Below are 25,241 nucleotides of genomic sequence, written 5' to 3'. Positions count from 1 at the left end.
GGTGGCTCCTTCACTCCCGTTCTCCGTCCCGTTTTCCCCGCCCTCCGCAAGTCATTTAACCAATGAGAGAATGATGGGCGGATACCAAAGGACGCTTCCATTTTCTGGAGTCTCTGAGGTTAGCCAATCAATGGGAACTCGTTGGTTGCTAAGACGCAGTTGAGTTTGCTCCACCCATACTTAGGACGTTAGCCAATGAGAACCCGTACTTTGGACGGTTGCCGCGAAACCAGCGAGGTTACTGCCAACGCTGGGGTGTCTTAGCGCATGCGCAGATTGGGGAAGGTTCTGGAAGACGGCGGAGGTGTCGCCATTTTGCGGGAAGAGGAGTAGCCGTACCTGCATTGCTGCTTTTCTTGCCTAGACTCTAGGAAATATCCGAGCTTCACTCCCCACAACATACCCAAAGGAACGGAGAGAACCGGGACCCCCCTGCGGGGAACCGGAACTGGTGAGAAACCCCAAAACCTGGTCCCCACCAGACGTCACCATGCGTGACGTTGCTGCACGGCGCCTCCCCCTGACGTCACGGGCAGAAAATAGCGTCACGAAGAGATTCAGGGGAACTTTTAACGTTAAAAAAAACCTTTGTTTTGACCTGGAAGTGTTAGCTACTTAAATGTAGCCCACTGGCACGACTTTAGAGGTGGGCACCCTCGTGGCTGTATCCTGCACCGATAAAGATGCGGTTTCTAGAATTCTGTGATTTTTTTTTCTGGGTCCCTGCAGCCGTGACACTTAGGGTCGCCCACGCTGGAAAGGGAGCATCGACCCTCTGCGGCCTGAGAGGACACACATCATCAGTTTCAGCCACTCGCACCACTATTCAGAGAGAGAGAAGGGAATTGAGCTTTCTTCCTCAATCTCTAGTCTGTCGAAGATTCATGTTCACTATGTTGAGCTTTATGGGCTTTTCCCTTTTAACTTTTTCAAGCACTCATTCCAGTAGGCGTATGATGAGGCCACATATGAAGATTGAGCTCTGGGACACTGGCTCCCGCAGAGATTGTGCCAGTTGGTTGCCTATAGGAGCTTTTTTTTTTTTTTTTTGAGGCGGAGTCTCGCTCTGTCACCCAGGCTGGAGTGTGGAATGGGGCGATCTCGGCTCACTGCAGCCTCTGTCTCCCGGGTTCAAGCGATTCCCCTGCCTCAGCCTCCCGAGTAGATGGGATTACAGGCGCCCGCCACAATGCCCGGCTAATTTTTGTATTTTTAATAGAGATGGGGTTTCGCCATGTTAGCCAGGCTGACCTCGAACTCCTGACCTCAGGTGATCCGCCCGCCTCGGCCTTCCAAAGTGCTGAAATTACAGGCGTGAGCCACCGCGCCCGTTTTATAGGACCATTTTTTAAAGCTACACAACATGGGGTGGGCAGTCCTTCAAGTAGTTTTTGTCTCATTGTTCCTCTTTTTTATTAAACTGCCTTCAGTTTGTAGGTGTTTGTGCTCAGCTCAGTGATCAGACCCAAGAGATGGCGCTGCCGTCACCCTTGGGGCTCCAGCTTTTCGTGAATTCTTCCCGAATTGGTCTGACAGTGGTTCTCTCTGCTCCTTTAGCAGTGGGGTCTACCTGCTGGCTTGTGCTGTGACGAGGTCTAGGAACTGATGTGATTGTGGGTCTCTAATGCTGTTTTTGGAGCAGGATGGAAGAAAACACGATACTCTGTATGTGGATGAGATTGAGTGGACCTTGACCCATAAGTTGGGACATGAAGAGAGAGTTTGAAAACTACCAGCCTGGGCCGGGCGCGGTGGCTCATGCCTGTAATCCCAGCACTTTGGGAGGCCGAGACGGGCGGATCACGAGGTCAGGAGATTGAGACCATCCTGGCTAACACGGTGAAACCCCATCTCTACTAAAAATACAAAAAAAAAAAAAAAAAAAAAGGAAAAAACTGCCAGCCTGAAAATGCATAGTGTTTGCTACCTTATTGCTTTTAGGACTTCTAGAAAGACACTAAACCCAGTAAGATTGCAAGTTTCAAAATACTGTGTTGTATATGTCTGCTTAAATAGATGTATTTGTTTCTGAGTGAAAACTTTTTACATAGAGGTTTATTTGTAGAGGCTTGTAAACTTAAGTGAAAGTTTTAGTGTGTGTGTTAAGTTGTTCCTTACGCTGCATTAGCACTCAACAATGAGCAGTTCTTGAAATCAAGCATTTCATTTGGAGGGGAAAAGGCAGATTGTAAAAAATAGTTTATAACAGAAAATTTGTGTAGACTTGGCAGCCAAAATGACTGAAACAGCTTGAGTATCAAAAACTTTTCTTTTTAAGTCGGGCTCGGTGGCTCATGCCTGTAATCCCAGCACTCTGGGAGGCCGAGGCAGGTGGATAACCTGAGGTCAGGAGTTCGAGACCAAGCTGACCAACATGGAGAAACCCCGTCTCTACTAAAAATACATTAGCGGGGTGTGGTGGTGCATGCCTGTAATCCCAGCTACTCAGGAGGCTGGGACAGGAGAATTGCTTGAACCTGGGAGGTAGAGGTTGCAGTGAGCCGAGATTGCGCCATTGCACTCCAGCCTGGGCAACAAGAGTGAAACTCTGTTTTAAAAAAAAAAAACAAACTTTTCTTTTTAGAACCATTTTCCCATAGTGAACAAGGTAGTGTATATTAGCCTAATACATTTAAGCATACACTGTACATGCCTGAGATATAGGAGACTCACAATGAGGTTTAGCTAATGGGACTGATTATTTTGAAAAACCTATCAGAAGAACATTCATGTTCAGTGAGTATATATTTAAAAGTAGATACCTTGGTATACTCCATGGTGTCTTTTTTTTTTTTCCTTTGAAGTTAATTACAAACCATATGAGAAGTAACGTGATATAATATAACATTAGATTTGAAGTCAGAAAACCTTTGTGATCAGGAATTAGCTCCTCTGGCCGGATGTAATCCCAGCATTTTGGGAGGCTAAGGTGGGTGGATCTCTTGAGTCCAGGAGTTTGAGACCAGCCTGGGCAACATAGTGAGACCATGTCTCTACCCAAAAAATCCCCCAAAATATGAAAAGTTAGCCTGGTATGGTAGTGCCCACCTGTGGTCCCAGCAACTTGGGAGGCTGAGGTTAGAGGACTGCTTGAGCTAGAGAGGCAGAGGTTACGGTGAGCTGAGATGGCAACACTACACTCCAGCTTGGGCAACAGAGTGAAACCCTGTCTCAAAAAAAAAAAATTAGTTCCTCCATTTGAGCTGTGTGACCTTTTCTGTTTTGGAGATTGAGACAGAATCTCAATCTGCTGCATAGGTTGGATTGCAGTGGCATGATCACAGTTCACTGCAGCCTCAACTTCCTGGGTTCAAGCAATCCTTCCATTTCAGGCTCTCGAGTAGTTGGGACTACAGGCACGCACCACCGTGCCGAGCTAATTTTTATATTTTTTGTAAAAATGGGACCTCACTGTGTTGCCGAGGCTGATTTTGACCTGGCCTCAAGCCATTCTCCAGCCTTAGCCTCCCAAAGTGCAGAGATTGCGCGAGCCACCCCCTCTGCCCAGCCCTTGAGCTATGTATGACTTTTAGCAGTTCAAAAAACTTTAGTCTTAAAAAATTTGGGTATGGGCCGGGCGCGGTGGCTCAAGCCTGTAATCCCAGCACTTTGGGAGGCCGAGACGGGCGGATCACAAGGTCAGGAGATCGAGACCATCCTGGCTAACACGGTGAAACCCCGTCTCTACTAAAAAATACAAAAACCTAGCCGGGCGAGGTGGTGGGCGCCTGTAGTCCCAGCTACTCAGGAGGCTGAGGCAGGAGAATGGCGTAAACCCGGGAGGCGGAGCTTGCAGTGAGCTGAGATCCGGCCACTGCACTCCAGGCTGGGCGACAAAGCAAGACTCTGTCTCAACCAAAAAAAAAAAAAAAAAAAAAAAATTTGGGTATGAATCATATATTACCTGTCTGCAGCATTTGTTACCTTTGATTACTAAATAAATATAAAGTGTTATTACAAAAAGTAGAAGGCTGGGCACAGTGGCTCACGCCTGTAATCCCAGCACTGGGAGGCTGAGACAGGCAGATCACCTGAGGTCTGGAGTTTGAGACCAGCCTGGCCAACATGGTGAAACTCCGTCTCTACTAAAAATAAAAAAATTAGTGGGTGCATAGTGGCAGGCACCTGTAATCCCAGCTACTCAGGAGCCTGAGGCAGGAGAATCGCTTGAACCTGGGAGGCAGAGGTTGGCGTGAGCCGAGATCGTGCCATTGCACTCCAGTATGGGCAACAGAGTGAGACTCCCTCTCAAAAAAAAAAAAAAACCCGGACGCGTTGACTCACGCCCGCCCGTAATTCGGACGCTTGAGGTGGGCGGATCACCTGAGCTCTGGAGTTCCAGACCAGCCCGGCCAACATGGAGAATCTGGACTCTACTAAAAATACAAAATTAGCCGGACGTGGTGGCACATACCTGTAATCCCAGCTACTTGGGAGGCTGAGACAGGAGAATCGCTTGAACCTGGGAGGCAGAGGTTGCAGTGAGCTGAGATCATGCCACTGCACTCCAGCCTGGGCAACAGAGTGAGACTCCCTCTCAAAAAAAAAAAAAAAAAAAAAGGCCGAGCATGGGGCTCATGCCTGTAATTCCAGCACTTTGGGAGGGCAAGGTGGTCGGATCACCTGAGGTCGAGAGTTCGAGACCAGCCTGACCAACACGGAGAAACCTGGTCTCTACTAAAAATACAAAATTAGCTGGACATGGTGGCACATGCCTGTAATCCCAGCTACTCGGGAGGCTGAGGCAAGAGAGTTGCTTGAACCTGGGAGGCAGAGGTTGCAGTGAGCCGAGATTGTGCCATTGTACTCCAGCCTGGGCAAGAAGAGCAAAACTCCATCTCAAAAAAAAAAGAAATTGAGTTCACTGGTTTTTATGTATACTGATTTGATTTGGGTTTGATTTCCATATTAAGCCTTAAATTTGACTCCAAGTAATTTTTTTCTTAAGTATCTTATCTCTCCATAACATGCTTAACACAGTGTCTAGCAGTTGTAGGTACTGTAAATCATAGAATCATAGTTGTAATGATTATACTTACTAAGTTGTCAAAATAGGATTTGGACTCTTAGGGCAGCCAGGGCAGCAGTGTTGCATAGTGCATTAGCTGCTTTAAAAAGGACGAAGTTCTTTTTTTTTTCTTTGAGATGGAGTCTTACTCTGTCAGCCCAGGCTGGAGTGCAGTGGTGTGATCTCAGCTCACTGCAACCTCCGCCTCCCAGGTTCAAGCGATTCTCCTGTTTTAGCCTCTTGAGTAGCTGGGACTACAGGTGCCTGCCACCATGCCCGGCTAATTTTTGTATCTTTAATAGGGATGGGGTTTCACCATACCGGTCAGGCTGGTATTGAACTCCTGACCTCAGGTGATCCACCCGCCTCGGCCTCCCAAAGTACTGGGATTACAGGGTGAGCCACCACGCCTGGCCAACAAAGTTCTTACAGTTATGAAAAGGTCTGATTATGATAGTCTCCTTGCATACAAATTCCTCAGGTTTTGGTTTTTTTTTTTTTAAAAGCATGATGTACATTTAATGGGCACACAATTAAACTGTATACATTAAAGTGTACACTTTCATACGTTTTGATATGTTAAACACCCATGAAACCGTCACTCCCAAAGATTTGTTTGTTTGTTTTTTTGAGACAGTCTCGCTTGTCATCCAGGCTGGAGTACAATGGCATGATCTTGGCTCACTGCAACCTGTGCTCTCTGGGTTCAAGCAGTTCTTATGCTTCAGCCTCCTGAGTAGCTGGGATTACAGGCACTTGCCACCACACCTGGCTAATTTGTTTTTGTTTTTGTTTTTGAGATGGAGTCTTGCTCTGTCGCCAGGCTGGAGCGCAGTGGCACCATCTTGGCTCACTGCAACCTCTGTCTCCTGGGTTCAAGCGATTCCCCTGCCTCAGCCTCCCCAGTAGCTGGGACTACAGGTGCGTGCCACCACACCCAGCTAATTTTTGTATTTTTAGTAGAGACAGGGTTTTACCACGTTGGCCAGGGTGGTGTTGATCTCTTGACCTCATGATGCGCCTGCCTTGGCCTCCCAGAGTGCTGGGATTATAAGTGTGAGCCTCCATGCCTGGCAATTTTTTTTTTTTTTAGAGACAGAGTCATGGTCTGTCACCCAGTCTGAATTGCAATGGTGCGATCTCGGCTGCAACTTCCGCTTCCTGGGTTCAAGCAATTCTCCTTTCTTAGCCTCCCAGGTAGCTGGGATTATAGGCATGTGCTACCAAGCTTGGCTAAGTTTTGTATTTTTTTGTTTTTTTGTTTTTTTTTTTTTTGAGATAGAATCTCGTTCTGTCACCCAGGCTGGAGCACAGTGGTGCATTCTTGGCTCATTGCAACCTCCACCTTCGGAGTTCAAGCAGTTCTTATGCTTCAGCCTCCCAAGTAGCTGGGACTACAGGTGTGTGCCACCACGCCTGGCTAATTTTTTGTATTTTTAGTAGAGATGGGGTTTAACCATATTGGCCAGCTGCTCTCAAACTCCTCATGACCGCACCCAGCCTTAATTTTTGTATTTTTAGTAAAGATGAGGTTTCACCATATTGGTCAGGTTGGTCTTGGACTCCTGAACTCAGATGATCCACGTGTCTTGGCCTCCCACAGTAGCTGGGATTACAGGTGTGAGCCACAACTCCTGGCCCCAAAGTTTTTCTTGTGCCCTTTTAAAATCCTTTTCTCCTAGTCCTTCCCCTCACTCCTATCCCTAGGCAACCCTTGTTCTGCTTTCTGCTTTTTTTGATATAGTTGATACAGTGATTAGTTTGCTTTTTATTTTGGAGACTGAGTCTCGCTTTGTCTCCAGGCTGGAGTGCAGTGGCATGATCTCGGCTAACTGCAACCTCTGCCTCCCGGGTTCAAGCGATACTCCTGCCTCAGCCTCCTGAGTAGCTGGGTCTACAGGTGCACGCCACCATGCCCAGCTAATTTTTGTATTTTTAGTAGAGACGGGGTTTCACCATGTTGGCCAGGATGGTCTCGATCTCTTGACCTCGTGATCCGCCTGCCTCGGTCTCCCAAAGTGCTGGGATTACAGGTGTGAGCCACCGCGCCTGACCTAGTTTGCATTTTTTAGAATTTTATATAAATGGAATTGTTCATTGTGCACTTTTGGGGGGGCTTGTGGGGGGTTGGTTTCTGTCACTCCGTGTAATTATTTTGAGATTCATCCATGTGTGGGTTGATAATTCCAGACCAATAACATTTGAATAATTTATCCTATTGGTTTTCTTTGGTATTTTCTGTTTTTCTTATTTGACAAACTGATGGTAGACAGCCTGGGGAAAGGCAGTTTCTAGATGTGAGAGCTTCGGGGAGGCACATTTTACCTTGCCTACCAGAGAAAGGTTTCAAAATGGGATTGGTCGAGCCTGTCTTAATCATATTTCTGAGTTACCTAAGCTATAGTTGATATTAGATAGAAAATGCTTAGGGATAAGGCCCTAATTATTGGTGTTCGGGGTATGCAGAGAGGAAGACCTTAGGGCAAATCTGCATTTTGATGTTGCTTTGACTTGCTTCTAATTTTTAGTCTTGCCTCTTTACCTTTTTATTGGAAATAATGTGCCTATATTTTTTTATTATTTTTTCTTTTTGTATTTTTCTCACATCTGTAGCAGCCAGGCCTATTTTTATTATTTAAGTTTAAACCAGGTATTTGTTCAGAATTTTGAACAGTAGAGTGGAGACCAAATGTCCATTTTGTAGTGAACAGTAGTTTTGACTACCATCATTTTCTCTTCATAGAACAGGATCGGTATTTTGTTTCTTCCTAGGTGTTGTTTCCCTCTATATCCTTGACTTTTTTTTTTTTGTATTATTTTTGTGTTTTTGTTTGTTTTGTTTTTGAGACACGGTCATACACTGCTGCCCAGGCTGGAGTACAGTGGCACGATCTTGGCTCACTGCAACCTCCACCTTTTGGGTTCAAGTGATTCTCCTGCGTCAGCCTCCTGAGTAGCTGGGATTATAGGCATGTGCCACCACACCCAGCTAATTTTTATATTTTTGATAGAGACAGGTTTTCGCCATGTTGGCCAGGCTGGTCTCAAACTCCTGACCTCAGGTGATTTGCCCGCCTTGGCCTCCCAAAGTGCTGGGATTACAGGTGTGAGCCACCGCACCTGGCCTATCTTTGACTATTCCAAGCCACAAAGCAGAACTAGTTCAGATCTATAGGATGTAAAAATAAATCTAAGAGTAAGTGACAGCTGGTAAGGTTTCTCTGCAGTTCAAGAAACAGAACTGAAATCTGTATATCCTGAAGTCTTCTTCTTGGAGGGGGAAAGAAATGTGTGGTGCTGGAAAGGGAGGAAAAATATAAAACAGGTTCTTACATATTAATATCCTCTCCCCAGATCTGACAGGATGGCATCTGATGACTTTGATATAGTGATTGAGGCCATGCTGGAAGCTCCCTATAAAAAAGAAGAGGTAATATTTTCCACCTCACTCCTGGAATTGGGTTAATAAGAAAGAGTAGTTGTCGATCATGACTTTCAACTTTCTTTTTTTTTTTGTTGAGACGGAGTCTCGCTCTGTCGCCCAGGCTGGAGTGCAGTGGCCAGATCTCAGCTCACTGCAAGCTCCGCCTCCCAGGTTCCCGCCATTCTCCTGCCTCAGCCTCCCGAGTAGCTGGGACTACAGGCACCCGCCACCTCGCCCGGCTAGTTTTTTGTATTTTTTAGTGGAGACGGGGTTTCACCATATTAGCCAGGATGGTCTCGATCTCCTGACCTCGTGATCCGCCCGTCTCGGCCTCCCAAAGTGCTGGGATTACAGGCTTGAGCCACCGCGCCCGGCAACTTTCAACTTTCAGCATTTTATAAATCCTCTTTCCCTGCTTATTTATTATGTACAATAACTAATCATAAAAGGCATAGTCTTAGTAAGCTTTGCTGGAGACTGTGGTTAAGAGCCATACTTTTAGAGAGGACCAGAAACCGGGGTGGGCACATAATGTGGTGATGGTATCTGTGCTTTGCTCAAAACTCGAAGTGACACAGTAGAAAGTCACTGTACCTCAGACCTAGCACCAATTCCTTTTTTTCTTTTTTTTTCTTTTGAGACAGAGTCTTGCTCTGTCGCCAGGCTGGAGTGCAGTGGTGTGATCTTGGCTCACTGCAACCTCCACCTTCTGGGTTCAAGCGATTCTCATGCCTCAACCTCCCAACTAGCTAGGATTATAGGCAAAAGCCACCATGCCCCGCTAATTTTTGTATTTTTAGTAGAATTGGGGTTTCACCATGTTGGCCAGAATGGTCTCGATCTCCTGACCTCATGATCCACCCACCTTGGTCTTCCAAAGTGCTGGGATTACAGGTGTGAGCCACTGCGCCTGTCCCAGTTTCTTTTTTAATATACTTTTTATAGAGACAGTCTTGCTGTGTTGCCTGGGCTGGTCTCGAACTCCTGGGCTCAAGGGATCTGCCTGCCGTGGCCTCCCAAAGTGCGGGGATTACAGGAGTGAGCCACTGCACCTGGCCCACTTAACACCAATTTTCTTGCTTGCTTGCTTGCTTGCTTTTCCCTCCCTCTGCCCTCTCCTGCCATCCCTCCCTCCTTCTCCCTCCCCCACCTTTCTTTTTTTCTTTCCTTTTCTTTTTTTTTTTTTTGGAGACGGAGTTTCACTCGTTGCCCAGGCTGGAGTGCAGTGGCGCGTTCTCAGCTTACCACAACCTCGGCCTCCCGGGTTCAAGCGATTCTCCTCCTGCCTCAGCCTCCCAAGTAGCTGGGATTACAGGCATTGCCATCACGCCTGACTAATTTTTTTTTTTTTTTTTTTTTTTTTTTTGAGACGGAGTCTTGCTCTGTCACCCAGGCTGGAGTGAGTGGCGCGATCTCGGCTCACTGCAAGCTCTGCCTCCCGGGTTCACGCCATTCTCCTGCCTCAGCCTCCTGAGTAGCTGGGACTACAGGCGCCCGCCACCACGCCCGGCTAATTTTTTGTATTTCTAGTAGAGATGGGGTTTCACTGTGTTAGCCAGGATGGTCTTGATCTCCTGACCTCGTGATCCACCCACCTCAGCCTCCCAAAGTGCTGGGATTACAGGCGTGAGCCACTGCGCCTGGCCTAATTTTGTATTTTTAATAGAGATGGGGTTTCTCCATGTTGGTCAGGCTGGTCTGGAACTCCTGACCTCAGGTGATCCGCCTGCCTTGGCCTCCCAAAGTGCTGGGATTACAGATAGGTGCCACCGCGCCCAGCCTAGCACCAATTTGTAACTCTCTGGGAAATGTCAGTGGAGCAGATGTTGGGGGTAACCAAAGTTTGACATCAAAATCTGTCATGCTGATCTCTTCCTTTTAGGTAGTTTCTTGATTCCTCTCTTACTCCCTTTGTTAGGAAATAAGGGTGCTCAAAATCTGGCTAATCAAGTGCTTCGATTTCTTCCTTGTCCACCTTTGTTCCCTTTGCCCATTGGAATCTGTGTGTCTGCCACCTTATACCTTGTGACATTTTCCTGGTGAATGCCTCAGGATGAGCAACAAAGGAAAGAAGTTAAAAAGGATTATCCTAGCAATACCACCAGCAGCACCAGCAACAGTGGCAACAGTGGGACCAGTGGAAGCAGCACCATCGGGGAGACAAGCAAGTGAGTGTGGGAGGAAGAAATGGGTTGGCACCTTGGGGAAGGGAAACAGTTTTGTCCATTGGAAAAATAACCAGAATAGGGAGATCGTTTCTGTTAAGAGTGCTGACTTTTAGTAATGGCTCCACTTAGGTCATGAGAATAATGGTGACTTGATTTATTTATCTAGTCTTCACTTTCCAGTGTAGATTTGTGGATTAGTCCTAGCATCAATATACTTCATTTGAATAAAATAGCAAGAGGGGCCAGGCGTGGTGGCTCACATCTGTAATCCCAGCACTTTGGGAGGCCAAGGTGGGTGGATCACCTGAGGTCAGGAGTTCGAGACCAGATTGACCGACATGGTGAAACCCCGTCTCTACTAAAAATACAAAAATTGGCTGCGCGTGGTGGCAGGCGCCTGTAATCCCGGCTACTCAGGAGGCTGAGGTAGGAGAATTGTTTGAACCTAGGAGGCGGAGGTTGTAGAGAGCCGAGATTGCACCATTGCACTCCAGCCTGAGAAACAGAGTGAGACTCTGTCTCAAACAAACAAAAAATTCAAGAGGACCCCTGATTTGGAAACACCAGGTTTTGCTTGGCATTAGGGGGAAAATGGCCTCTTTAGATGCCTGACAGCTTTCAGGGCTGTAAGTTGGTATTGTGCAGTTGCTGTGAACTACTGCTGGATCATCTTCGGGGCTTTGGCCTTTCCATGCTTTCTGTTTCATTCTGGCCTTACTGTAATTCCTTTTCTTTGGCAGCAATAACGAAACCTTCTCTTTAAGAATTTACACTCCTGACCTGGCGTGGTGCTCACGCATGTAATCCCAGCACTTTGGAAGGCTGAGGCGGTGGATCACTTGAGGCCAGGAGTTCAAGATGAGCCTGGCCAACATAGCGAAACCTTGTCTCTACTAAAAATATAAAAAATTAGCTGGGCGTGATGGTACATGCCTGTAATCCCAGCTACTCAGGAGGCTAAGGCAGGAGGATCGCTCAAACCTGGAAGGCAGAGGTTGCAGTGAGCCGAGATTGCACCACTGCACGACAGAGCGAGACTCTTTCTCAAAATTTAAAAAAAAAAAAAAAGAATGTACTCTCTTTCACAGGAAGAAGAGGAGTCGGAGCCATAGTAAAAGCAGGGATAGAAAGCGCAGGTCAGTAATTCTGGGCCAGGCACAGTGGCTCATATCTTTAATCCTAGCACTTTGGAAGCCAAGGCGGGGAGGACCACTTGAGGCCAGGAGTTCCAAACCAGCCTGGGCAACATAGCAAAATCCTATCTCTACAAACAATTAAAAAATTACCCAGCTGTGGTGGTACATATTTGTACTCCCAGCTACTTGGCAGGCTAAGGCTGGAGGATTGCTTGAGCCCAGGAGTTTGAGGTTGCAGTGAGCCGAGATTGTAACACTAAACTCTAGCCTGGGCAACAGATTGAGGACCTGTCTCAAAAAAAAAAAAAAAAAAAAAAATTAATAAAACATTTGGCTTAAAACACAAACACATTGTACAACTCGGCAAATTTTCTTTTTGTCCTTATTCTATAAGCTTTTTTCTACTTTTAACTTTTTTTTGTCTTTTACTTTTTAAACATTATTGTTATTGTTGAAAACTACGACACAAAGACACATGAACCTAGGCCTGCAGAGGGTGTTTCACCTCTGCATCTTGTCCCACTGGAAGGTCTTCAAGGGCATTAATACACATAGAGTTGTACTCTGCTATAACAATGCTTTCTTTAGGAACACCTCCTGAAGGACCCGCCTCTGTTCTATAGTTAACATTTTTTTGTAAGTAGAAGTAATATATTCTAGAATGATGATGATAAGTGTAGTAAATACACGAATCAGTAACATCTTTATTTTTTATCATGAAGTATATACTGTACATAATTGTTTTATTTTTAAACAATTTTAATGCATAATAGATGTGTGTAGTTTCTGATATGTGTGAAATTTAATACATATAATTTGTAAAGATCAAATCAGTGTACTTGAGATATCCTTGACTTAAATATTTATCTTTTCATTATGCTAGGAAACGTTCAAATTATTCTCTACTAGCTATTTTGAAATGTATAATAGATTGTTGTACATTGTAGTAATAACCCTACTGATCTGTTGAACACTGGGTCTTGTTTTTTCTTTTTCCTTTTTTTTTTTTTTTTTTAAGACGGAGTTTTGCTCTTGTTGCTCAGGCTGGAGTGCAGTGGTGCGATCTTGGCTCACCGTAGCCTCCGCCTCCCGGGTTTAAGTGATTCTCCTGCCGTAGCCTGCTGAGTAGCTGGGATTACAGGCATGTGCCACCATGCCTGGCTAACGTTTAATGTCTTTTTTTTTTTTTTTTAAGAGACAGAGTCTTACTCTGTTGCCCAGGATGGAGTGCAGTGGCACGATGTCGGCTCACTGCAACCTCCATCTCGCAGGTTTAAGCAGTTCTCCTGCTTCAGCCTCCCAAGTAGCTGAGATTACAGTCACGTGCCACCATGCCTGGCTAATTTTGTATTTCTGGTAGAGATGGAGTTTCACCATGTTGGCCAGACTGGTCTGGAACTCCTGACCTCAAGTGATCCACCCGCCTCGTTTTCCCATAGTGCTGGGATTACAGGCGTGAGCCACCACACCCGGCCTAATTTTGTATTTTTAGTAGAGACGGGGTTTCTCCATGTCGGTCAAGCTGATCTTGAACTCTCGACCTCAGGTGATCTGCCCACCTTGGCCTCGCAAAGTTCTAGGATTACAGGCATGAGCCACCGCGCCCAGCCCTGGGTCTTATTTTTTCTAATTAATGATATATTTGTACCCATTAATCTACTTCTGTTCATTCCACCCACACCCCCTATCCCTCCATCCTTCCAGGCCTCTAGTAAACACTAGTCTACTTTCTATTTTCATGAGATCCACTTTGTACATAATCGGATGTGCTGTACTTTTATACAACTGGGAGTGCAATAGATAGTAGTTTGGTTTACACCAGCATCACCGCAAACATAAGTAATACGTTACGACATGACAGCGGCTGTAACATCTCTAGGTTATAGGAACTTTTCAGCACCATTATAATCGTATGGGACCACTGTTGTATATGCACTTGGTTGTTGGCCTAAACATGATGTGGGCCTGACTATAGTTGTTTCCATCTGTAGTCGTAGTCGAGATCGGGATCGGTATAGACGGAGAAACAGTCGGAGCCGAAGTCGAGATCGGCAGCGTCGTCACCGTAGCCGTAGCTGGGATCGTCGACATAGTAGTGAGTTGCGAAGTCGGGACCGTCGACAGGATCGTGTGAGCTACAGGAGTCCTCCACTTGCCGCTGGGTATCACTTTTTGCTAATAAGATTCACCTTGGTATAATAATATGGATAAAACAACAAATGCACTATGAACCCTGCTTGAGGGTGCTTATTATAACACATTGCGATTGGCAGGATACTTAGGCACATAAAGGGTCGGTATTCAAAATTCACTGTTGGGCATGGTGGCTCATGCCTGTAATCCCAGCACTTTGGGAGGCTGAGGCCAGAAGATCACTTGGCCCCAGGAGTTTGAGACCAGCCAGGGCAACATGGCGAAACCCTGCCTCTACGAAAAATGCAAAAATTAGCTAGATGTGGTCATGTGTGTCTGTAATCTTAGCTACACAAGGAGGCTGAGGTGGGAGGATAGCTTGAGCCTGGGAGGCAGAGGTTGCAGTGACCCAAGATGGCGCCACTGCAGTCCAGCCTGGGTGACAGCGGAAACACTGTCTTAAAAAAAATAAAAATATGGCCAGGCGCGGTGGCTCAAGCCTGTAATCCCAGCACTTTGGGAGGCCGAGATGGGCAGATCACGAGGTCAGCAGATCGAGACCATCCTGGCTAACACGGTGAAACCCCGTCTCTACTAAAAAATTCAAAAAATTAGCCGGGCAAGGTGGCGGGCGCCTGTAGTCCCAGCTACTCGGGAGGCTGAGGCAGGAGAATGGCGTAAACCCGGGAGGTGGAGCTTGCAGTGAGCTGAGATCCGGCCACTGCACTCCAGCCTGGGCGACAGAGCGAGACTCCGTCTCAAAAATAAATAAATAAAAAATAAAAATAAAATGAGATGAAATACTGGAATCTGGTTTTCTCACCATGGAAGACCCAGCATTGGACCAATGAGAATAAGGTTTCACCTTTTGTTTTTCTCTATTCTTCAGTTATAGATATGGACACAGTAAGAGTCCTCATTTCAGAGAGAAGAGTCCAGTCAGGTGAGTTGATAACACTTTTTTAGGGATTGTGAGGTATGAGTAAAAGGTTATTTGAGCCAAATAACAGGAATGCGTAGTACTTGAGGGTTAGTTGGAGAACAATGACCAGGTATTCAAAGGGCTGGTCTCAATACATTTCACTCTTTAGGGAGCCAGTTGATAATCTGAGTCCTGAGGAGCGTGATGCCCGCACGGTTTTCTGTATGCAGTTAGCTGCCCGCATTCGGCCTCGAGATCTGGAGGACTTTTTCTCTGCTGTAGGCAAGGTAACCCTCCCACCTTAGTTTTCTTCTGAGTAGCTTAGCTTCTATCTCCCTTTATGCCCAATTCAGGATTTCTTTTGTGTCCTGGATAGGTTCGCGATGTACGTATCATCTCAGATCGGAACTCACGTCGTTCTAAGGGCATTGCCTATGTGGAATTCTGTGAAATCCAGTCTGTGCCACTGGCCATTGGGCTGACTGGGCAGCGGTTGCTGGGAGTGCCTATCATTGTACAGGCTTCACAGGTGAGCAGGCTGAGAAACAGACATAAGATTTTAAGGGGAGAGGGAGCGTGGGACATGACCCATCATTTCCTCCTTCCCCAGGCAGAGAAAAACCGACTGGCAGCCATGGCCAACAACCTGCAAAAGGGCAGTGGTGGACCAATGCGCCTCTATGTGGGTTCCCTGCACTTCAATATCACTGAAGACATGCTCCGGGGCATCTTTGAGCCCTTTGGTAAAGTGAGTAGAAGTGAGAGAAACCTCTGAAGGGAACTGGAAGAAGTGGGGAGGGTGAGTGTTTGAGTGTACTTCTGTGTTCTGCCTGGCCATGATTAACCTGCTGCATACATCATAACGGGCGTATGAGTCTCGCTGTGAAAGTTTGGCTCCATCTGTATTCATGTGCTTGGTAGACAAATAAGTTAGACACAATGAAATCAAATAATAGGCCAGATTAGGGAAGATTAATAGGTAAGATTAAGATTACTAATTAAGAAACGGGGTGCAGTGGCTCATACCTGTAATTGCAACACTTTGGAAGGCCAAGGCAGGTGGATTGCTTGAACCCAGGAGCTTGAGAGCAGCCTGGGCAACATGGCAAAACCCTCTCTCTACAAGAAATACAAAAATTAGCTGGGCATGTTGGCACGTGCCTGTAGTCTCAGCTAGTTGGGAGGCTGAGGAGGGAGGATCACCTGAGCCCAGGGAGGTTGAGGCTGCAGTGAACTAAGACCATGCCACTGCACTCCAGCCTGGGTGACAGAGATCTTGTCTTGGGGAAAAAAAAAAAAAGTAGAAATATTTTGGTAAAAGGTGGCCTTTTTTTTTTTTTTTCAAGGCTCACTACAGCCTCGACCTCGCAGGCTCAAGTGACCCACCCACCTCAGCCTCCTGTAGGCGTGCACCACCACACCCTGCTAATTTTTGTATTTTTTGTGGAGACGGGGTTTTGCCATGTTGCCTGCCCAGCTCAGCTTTCCAAAGTGCTAGGATTACAGGAGTGAGCCACTGCACCCTACTGTTTCTTTTTAAAAGAAGATTTGGGCCAGGCACTGTTGCTCAGTCTATAATCCCAACACTTTGGGAGGCTGAGGCAGGAGGATCACTTGAGCCTGAGAATTTGAGAGCAGCCTGGGCAACCTAGCAAAACCTCGTCTTTACAAAAAATAAAAAATTAGCTGGGTGTGGTGGCCTATGCCTGTAGTCCCAGCTACTTGGGAGGCTAAGGCGGGAAGATTGCTTGAACCTAGGAGATCAAGGCTACGGTAAGTCATGATTGTGCCACTGCCCTCCATTTTGGGCAGCAGAGTGAGACCCTATCGCCGAAAAAAAAATAATAAAAAGATATGTGATTTGTTGGGTAGAAAGCTAGAAGTATTGGCGGATCATCGTGGCTCACTCCTGTAATCCCAGAACTTTGGGAAGCTGAGGCTGGTGGATCATTTGAGCCCAGGAGTTCAAGACCAGCCTGGCCAACGTGGTGAGACCCCATCTCTGCTAAAAATACAAAAATTAGTGATTGCACCACTGCATTCCAGCCTGGGCAACAGAGTAAGACTCTGTCTTTAAAAAAAAAAAAAAAAAAAAAAAATCTGGGTAGGAAAGATTGAAGATAGGGACTAGTCAAAAATTTACTAATAATTTCCACTATTCTACTACAGATTGATAATATTGTCCTGATGAAGGACTCAGATACAGGCCGCTCTAAAGGTTATGGTTTCATCACGGTGAGTCTCTAGTCTTTTAATTTTTTTATTTTACTTTGTGTTTGTCCACTTGTCTGATTTTGCAGCTTAGCTTCATCCTCCTCCTTTAGGACCTGTCTAAATGACCCGTAAACCCTGGTGCCCGAAGCTTGGACTAGCCTTCTACCCCTTGAGATGAGTGCATTGCTTGAGATCTTGGCTTTGCTCCTACATTCTGTCAGTGGCCCTGGTATGGGGGTGTCCAGGAGTTCAGCCAGCTTCCCTGGTGCTGCAGCTTGGCTCTTTGGGTAATAGTAACCAGGCTGCAGCTAAAAGGTTGGGGGTATGAGGGAAGTTAGGTATGGGCTTTTAAAGACATGCTTTATAGAGCTGATGTTTCTCATAATTATGCTTCCCTCTGGTGCTACCCCATTTGAAGCAATTTCTGCACTGAGAAGGATCAGTTATTAACGTAGCACTATGGAGAGAATAGTGAGGCCACCTAATTATGGGCAAGTTTCACCTTTTCCTAACGTTCCAACAAAATTGTTGCCAATTCCTGTAACTGGTTCTTCCAGCCCCATGTGACTCCAGGCTGAGAACTGGCTGCCAGCCACAAAGTCTGATAGAAGCTTGTATTTTCTGGGCTTAAACCAGGCAGCATACACCCCCACAGTTACCCACAGGGCACAGGGCAATAGGTTGTATTCTATCATTGGAATTACTCACCTCAAAAATACCCAGTAAAGGCAAGCCATGTGTAAAACCTGCCTAGGAACTGTCAGTACCACATGCCAGGCCCTAAGGCAGGTAATACTGCTAGCTAGCTAAACAAAGCTAGCTGTGGTGTTGACAATTCTGTGGTGGCAAGTAACTTTTGTAACCTTTTCTAGCTCTCTATGTGACTGAGATATGGAAAGGCTTCTGTGGGGCATTTTTGCCCTTGTGTTGTTGCCTTTTAGGTCAACAACCTTGACACTTACACAAACAGCAGACTGGGAATCCTCTTTGTACCAGGGTGTTGCTGGGTGCTGCTGATAAAAGGGACTAGAGAGTAAAGGCCTTCTGGTCAGCAGGTCACTTAGTTAACAGCTCTGGTGTGTATGTCGGGATGTGCTTGCTGCCTTCCTGTCAGCACTAGGGTGTGTTCCCTCCTAAGCCTGGAATTAGGAGTTCCAGATTCCTAGTACTTGACTAAGAACTAAAACTTGGCCGGGCACGGTGGCTCATGCCTGTAATCCCAGCAGTTTGGGAGGCCAAGGTGGGTAAATTGCCTGAGGTCAGGAGTTCAAGACCAGCCTGGCCAACATGGTGAAACCCCATCTCTACTAAAAAAACAAAAATAAAAAAACTAGCTGGGTGTGATGGTGGGAGCCTGTAATTCCAGCTACTCGGGAGGCTGAGGCAGGAGAATTGCTTGAACCCAGGAGACAGAAGTTGCAGTGAACTGACATGGTACCACTGCACTCTAGCCTCAGTGACAGAGTGGGACTCCATCTAAAAAAAAAAAAGAACTAGGCCGGGCGCGGTGGCTCAAGCCTGTAATCCCAGCACTTTGGGAGGCCAAGATGGGCAGATCACAAGGTCAGGAGATTGAGACCATCCTGGCGAACACAGTGAAACCCTGTCTCTACTAAAAAAATACAAAAAACTAGCCAGGCGAGGTGGCGGGCGCCTGTAGTCCCAGCTACTTGGGAGGCTGAGGCAGGAGAATGGCGTAAACCCGGGAGGCGGAGCTTGCAGTGAGCTGAGATCCAGCCACAGCACTCCAGCCTGGGTGACAGAGCAAGACTCCGTCTCAACCAAAAAAAAAAAAAAAAAAAAAGAACTAAAACTTACTAGTACAGAGAACTGAATTAAAAGCTCAGGAGCCTTGGCTCTTAGCCTGTCTTCCATTTGATATACCCATTTGTGAAATAATTTGTCAGACTAGATTTCCTACAATAATAAACTTTTGCATTATTAGATTCTTAACGGAGCTGGAAGATTGAAAAGTGACTGCCATTGAGTTCGTTGGAAAAGGTCCTTTTCAGAGAACCATTTTGAGGTGATGGGCATAGGTCATATTTTCTGGGAAAGAAAAGTTTGTACCTCAGTGAGCATATAATTTTCCTGGGATAGTAGGACTAGGGAGTGTTACTGGGGCTTTGAGAGCATGTCTTTGGCAAGGAGGTGGCTAACATGGCCTGGGTTTCTTATAGTTCTCTGATTCTGAGTGTGCCCGGCGGGCCCTGGAACAGTTGAATGGCTTTGAGCTTGCTGGTCGACCTATGAGGGTTGGCCATGTGACTGAGCGACTGGATGGTGGCACAGACATCACTTTTCCTGATGGGGACCAGGAGCTGGATCCAGGATCAGCAGGTGGACGTTTGCAGCTCATGGCAAAACTGGCAGAAGGTAAAATATCTCCACAAGGTGAAGAATAGGGGGTTGAATTTTAGATCAAGGATTGGGGCTTAATCCCGCCTTTTCCTTTTAGGCTCTGGAATCCAACTGCCAACCACTGCTGCTGCTGCTGCCGCTGCTGCCGCTGCTGCCCATGCTGCTGCCTTGCAACTGAATGGAGCAGTTCCCTTGGGGGCCCTGAATCCAGCAGCTCTGACTGGTAGTCTTGGACATGGGAAAGGAAGGGAAGGTTTGGGGGTCTGGAAAGAAGGAGTGTGCTGTGCTTGCTCACTCACTCAGCCTCTCTTTGTTCTAGCTCTGAGTCCAGCCCTGAACCTTGCCTCCCAGTGCTTCCAGCTGTCCAGCCTCTTTACCCCCCAGACCATGTGAGTCTCAGGGCTTCGCTCATTCTAGTCTTTGATTACTCTTTTTCCTTTGAATTCCCATTTACTTCTTTCCACAGGTAAATCAGTGGCACAGCATACTGCCTCCTTGTGCTTCTGGATCCTGCCACTTCACATCTACTCTTCCATGGCCCCATTTCTCCATTTTGTGGACCAAGCCATCCTGAGGGCATGGACATTGTCTCTGAGGAAATTGGGGCCACCCTTAAGATACCAAGAAGAGCTCCTGCCCATGGCCCCACTGGAAATGGACTCTGCTGAGCAAAGCCCCCAGTTGAAGAGAACAGAATCCACACCTGCATTGAATACCTGTTTCTCCATGTGTATCGTCTCTGAGATTACCTTCTTGCCCTTTCCAACACCTTAGTGATTCCTCAATTCCTCCCCTATTGGGAAGGCCATAGGGCATTAACTGAAGGAACTGGCCTCTCTCCTTTTCCTGTACCTTTACCCTTTAGTCTGTCAAGGAAAACCTTAGGACCTCTGAATCAAGAGGACTGAGTTTGTGGGTGAACCTTGAAGGTGCTCTTTCTGCTACAGGGGCCCTGGGAGATAGCATGGACATGTGCATTGAGAAGCCAGCCTCAGACCTTAGCTTGAAGCAGCTTGAGGTGAGACCTACTGTAGGCTCAGCATCTTGCTAGGAGGCATGGGAGTGATCCATTCTGCCAGGCATTTAGGGGCTTTCAGAAATTTAGTAAAAGGTGGAGTGTATCTTTCCAGTATCTTCCATCTTCATATGTATACTTGTCCTTCCTCCCATTTCCTCCCTTTGGCCCAGGGTGGGAGGGTGGAGGGAGGCTGCTACTCTCTACCACTTCCTGTGTGCCTCTACTGTGGCCTCAACCCTGCCAATTAAAGCCGCTCCCATCCCCTACCTGGGCATGTGTGAGCCCTTCTCACTGGATTTTATACCCTTGTGTCTGTGTACATAAATATATATACATATATATATATATATATATATAAACTTTGTACAAAAGGCAAGCCGCCGCCTTGTGGCGGCTGTTGCCCATTTGTGTGTGGTCTTTGTTATGTATCTCTCTGACAACTTCTCATGAGCCCAACTCATGATGTTTCTAGGGATATAAAACATTAGTAACACCATTGTGTTTCTTTTATTTATTTAACCACCTTTAGAAAGAAAAGTGAAAACTCACACCTGGGTGGGGTTCCCATTCTGTATCTGCATTACACTCTTGATCCTATGGTTGTCTTCTCCATCTATTTTCATCTTAACTATCTCCATCCCAACTACCCACTGGACAGAATTACCCAAACAGCCAAGTTGCAGCACTGGGACAGACTTAAGACTTAACAGGCTCGGCCGGGCGCGGTGGCTCAAGCCTGTAATCCCAGCACTTTGGGAGGCCGAGACCGGCGGATCACGAGGTCAGGAGATCGAGACCATCCTGGCTAACACAGTGAAACCCCGTCTCTACTAAAAATACAAAAACTTAGCCGCGCGAGGTGGCAGGCGCCTGTAGTCCCAGCTACTTGGGAGGCTGAGGCAGGAGAATGGCGTGAACCTGGGAGGCGGAGCTTGCAGTGAGCTGAGATCCGGCCACTGCACTCCAGCCTGGGTGACAGAGCGAGACTCCGTCTCAAAAAAAAAAAAAAAAAAAAAAAAAAGACTTAACAGGCTCCTTTTCTGTGCCTAATGACAGATCTGATCTTTCCAGCAGATGGCACTATGACAGTACTACATTCTACACTTTTTTTTTCTAGTGGGGGGGTTGTGATCTTGAAGAGTTAAGTACCAGAGCTAAGCTGAGCATTCTTAACTCTATTGGCCTTTCTACCTACCTTTGACCCTCTTTGTAGTAGCAGTCCCAGTCCAGTATCCAAAGGGGTTTGGGTCTTGTTTAACAGCAGGTTCCCCTGACCTGATGTCTACTATTGTTCCTCTGTCAGTCACTGCAACCCTTGCTTTCCATATGGCTCTGCCTGGGATAACACAGGCCTGGGACCAGTGAATTCTAGGGTCCCGAGTATTCCAGAAATACCTTTGTGAAAGGGAAGGTGCACCTACCACTGCCTTAATAATAAGGAGGTGGGAGGGGCTGTCTCACCCAGCTTAGGGACCAAATGAAAGGAGAAGGCCTGAATTCAGGGGCAGGGCTCTGTGGGGCTCCTTTTTTGATCTCTATGGCAACAAAATGCTAAGACTTTCTTATGCTAAAAATATGGATAATTGCTGTTAGGTTTTAATTTGTCAGCTCTCAGACTTCTAAGCCAGTGATGTTAGCCTCTGGGGTTGCTTTTAACACAAAATCACTTAAATACTTGAAGCTTACTTGAGTCATAAACGGCCAGTGGGACTCTAGCTCCCAAGTCTGTTCACTGCTTCTATAACAATACCACAGACTGAGTAATTTACAAAGAAAAGAAGTGTAGGCTGGGTGCAGTGGCTCACGCCTGTAATCCCAACACTTTGGGAGGCCGAGGTGGGCGGATCACGAGGTCAGGAGTTCGAGACCAGCCTGGCCAACATGGTGAAACTCTGTCTCTACTAAAAATACAAAAATTAGCCGGGCCTGGTGGTGGGCGCCTGTAATCCCAGCTACTCGGGAGGGTGAGACAGGAGAATCACTTGAACCTAGGAGGCGGAGGTTGTAGTGAGCTGAGATTGCGCCACTGAACTCCAGCCTGGGCAAAAGAGCGAGATTCCATCTCAAAAAAAAAAAAAAAGGGGTATTTCTCACAGTTCTGGAGGCTGGGAATTTCAAGAGCATGGTTCCTGCATCTGGTGAGGGTCATCCCGTGGCAGAAGGGCACAAGGTAGAAACGAGTACATGAGACAAAGGGACCATGGGCCAAACTTGCTTTGTAACAGCCCTGTCTCGTGATAACCTGCTCTGTGATAGTAACATGAATCCGTTCATGAGGGCTCTGTCCTTGTGACTCAGTCACCTCGTATTAAGCCCCATCTTCAACACTGTTGCATTGGGAGTCAAATTTCCAATGTGAACTTTTGGGGCACACATTCAAATCACAGCATTTCTGATTCTTCCAGGCCTAGATCTCAGCTGATGTTGCTGTTCTCCTGGTTACCACCCCCATCCCTTCCCCCATCTGATCCTAGTTTGCTTTCTGGACCTGGGGAAGGGAAGGAGGGTGCACTATTTTTAGATAAAAGCTGCTGGCTATGACCCAGCACCCCTACAGTTATTGATTTGGCTTCTAATGCATCTTGAGAAGTGCAGTGGGTACCATTTTTGTTAGTCATCCTGAGGCCATGAACTGGATCTTCTCAGGGCTGGCTTGGCTCCTTCAGACTATTATAAATATCCACAGGCCTTGCCTCCCTGCCTTCCTCTGCTTGGTTTCCTTATGTTTCCATCCCTAGCTACTTTGACCTTCCTACACCCGGATCCTTCCACCTCAGTTCTTTCTTATTCTTAGTTCCTCATGTAGCCTCTTGCTGGGAGAGAGACAATGTTGGAAATAAGGAAATATCTAAGACAATTTCCAGTCTTACTCCATATAAGGTGATGGCATCTAGTGAGTGACAGTTGGTGTCAGTATGTAACTCAGTGCCTTCTTGTTACTCATCCCTCCATACGTAGTGGTTAGAGTGGAGAGAAGTGGGCAGTGAACAGACTCTGGACCCAGCTTAAGGTAAAAGAAACTTCCCTCAACATCTACCTGCACATGATGGCTGGCAGGGTAGGGGTGACATTGTGACCCAGATCCTTTGCCCAGCATAGTTAGAATTTCCCTACCAGTCCTCAGTTCTACAAAAGATTCTCACCTGATTTTTGGCTTCCAGTCTATGCTTCTATATTCTCTAAGGTGGTGACATTTCTTCCCTGTTCTTTAAACTGCTGTGCTCTTGACACAGGAATTCTGCCTGCTTCCTCAGACTCCCAACAACCCCCCAGATAGGAGTTACCAGTAGAAGCAGAGGCTTGACCTGTGAACCTTTAGTCCTGGAGCATATGATGAAGGGAATTGAGTAAAAACTTGGAAGGATGGGGCCGGGCGCGGTGGCTCAAGCCTGTAATCCCAGCACTTTGGAAGGCCGAGACGGGCAGATCATGAGGTCAGGAGATCGAGACCATCCTGGCTAACACGGTGAAACACCGTCTCTACTAAAAAATACAAAAAACTAGCCAGGCGAGGTGGCGGGCACCTGTAGTCCCAGCTACTCGGGAGGCTAAGGCAGGAGAATGGCATAAACCTGGGAGGCAGAACTTGCAGTGAGCAGAGATCTGGCCACTGCACTCCAGCCTGGGTGACAGAGCGAGACTCCGTCTCAAAAAAAAAAAAAAAAAAAAAAACCTGGAAGGATGGAATTATATCACAGTCCCTCTTTTCCCTGTAATGGAAAGGCTTTAGTGAAAATCAGGCAGCAACACTTGGACAGTGAAAAGAGACTCTGAAAGGTGAGGTGACAGGAGGTGGCATAATGGTCATTGTTAACATTTATGCAAGGTTGGTTGTAGGTTAGGTGTTCTAATCATTTTATGTGTATTAAGTCACCAAATCCTCACAACAATCCTCTAAAGTAGTTTATTATCTTTACTTTGTAAACAAGGAAGCATATCCAAATAGGTTAAATAATTTTCCCCATAAGCACAAAGTTAGCAAGTTAGGGATTCCAATCCAAGTACTCTGGCTTCAGATCCCTTGATCTTAACCTTACCTGCCTCTCAGCACCACCACAGAAGACAAGGCCTTAGAGTCAGTGAGGAAGTGTCACATTTCCTATCCCTGCACCCATAGCTCTCAGTAGACTCAGAATTTTTCCACTGCCATGTCTTTGCTTATCTTGAGTGACAGTGTTTGTGGGTGAACCTTGAAGGTGCTCTTTTTCTGCTACAAGGGCCCTGGGAGAGAGCATGGACATGTGCATTGTGAAGCCAGCCTCAGACCTTATCTTGAAGCAGCTTAAGGCCAGACCTACTGTAGGCTCAGTATCTTGCTAGAGGCATGGAAGTGATCCATCCTGCCAGGCATTTCTCTTCCTTTCCTCCTTCTGCTGATAAAAGTCCTGTCCTTGAAGACCTTGAAGCTTTCCTAGGTGGAGTTAATCTCTCTTTTCAGTATTCTTTGTCCTCTTGTGGGTCATCTTACTCTACTTTTATTTAGTAAATAAAATAATTTCAGTAAAAATTATTTTATTGAAAATTGCATTACTCGATGGTTACAGCCTGGTGAGACCAGACTTAGATGTCTTTCTCATGCTTGCTTTGCCTTGCACATATTAAATGTCTGTAGAATTGAATGAATGTTCTCTGTGTTAAAGTCAGCACCAAGCTTTCCAAAGGCTGCCCCTTCTAGGCCGCTTTTCCCAGCAGCCTCATCCATTCCTTCCTCACTCCACAAGGAGAGAAGATGCAGCTTTACTCTTTTTGATGTTACCATGGTAGCCTGTGATACTTTCTTTCTAAAGTGCTGCTTGCCATCCACCAGAGACTGATGTTTCCATGGCAGCCAGGTGAAGGCAATAGTCACGAGCTGGA

At 46.5% G+C, this 25,241-nt stretch overlaps 1 protein-coding gene across 4 annotated transcripts; it reads left to right on the top strand.

The window, feature by feature from the left end:
- Nucleotides 1-273: 273 nt before the first annotated feature.
- Nucleotides 274-20,880, top strand: RBM23 (RNA binding motif protein 23). Of its 4 annotated transcripts, NM_001266374.1 has the most exon segments (14): nucleotides 281-451; nucleotides 8,363-8,438; nucleotides 10,485-10,600; nucleotides 11,689-11,736; nucleotides 13,728-13,898; nucleotides 14,759-14,812; nucleotides 14,961-15,078; nucleotides 15,168-15,320; nucleotides 15,402-15,539; nucleotides 16,961-17,026; nucleotides 19,186-19,381; nucleotides 19,464-19,589; nucleotides 19,686-19,755; nucleotides 19,833-20,699. In NM_001266374.1, coding segments are annotated over 13 exon segments (1,326 nt in total). In that variant the 5' UTR covers nucleotides 281-451; nucleotides 8,363-8,372; the 3' UTR covers nucleotides 19,837-20,699.
- Nucleotides 20,881-25,241: the final 4,361 nt, after the last annotated feature.

The sequence above is a fragment of the Macaca mulatta genome, chromosome 7 (genome assembly GCF_049350105.2).
Source record: "Macaca mulatta isolate MMU2019108-1 chromosome 7, T2T-MMU8v2.0, whole genome shotgun sequence".
Taxonomy (NCBI): domain Eukaryota; kingdom Metazoa; phylum Chordata; class Mammalia; order Primates; family Cercopithecidae; genus Macaca; species Macaca mulatta.
The sequence above is the reverse complement of the archived record's forward strand: the minus strand, read 5'-3'. Positions and strand labels throughout refer to the sequence as shown.

Excerpts from the sequence above, each read along its gene's own strand:
- RBM23 (XM_077938408.1), top strand. The coding sequence starts at position 8,373 with ATGGCATCTGATGACTTTGATATAGTGATTGAGGCCATGCTGGAAGCT. Across the intron at positions 8,439-10,484 it reads CTCCCTATAAAAAAGAAGAG|GATGAGCAACAAAGGAAAGA; the intron begins GTAATATTTTCC and ends TGAATGCCTCAG. Across the intron at positions 14,813-14,960 it reads AGAGAGAAGAGTCCAGTCAG|GGAGCCAGTTGATAATCTGA; the intron begins GTGAGTTGATAA and ends TTCACTCTTTAG.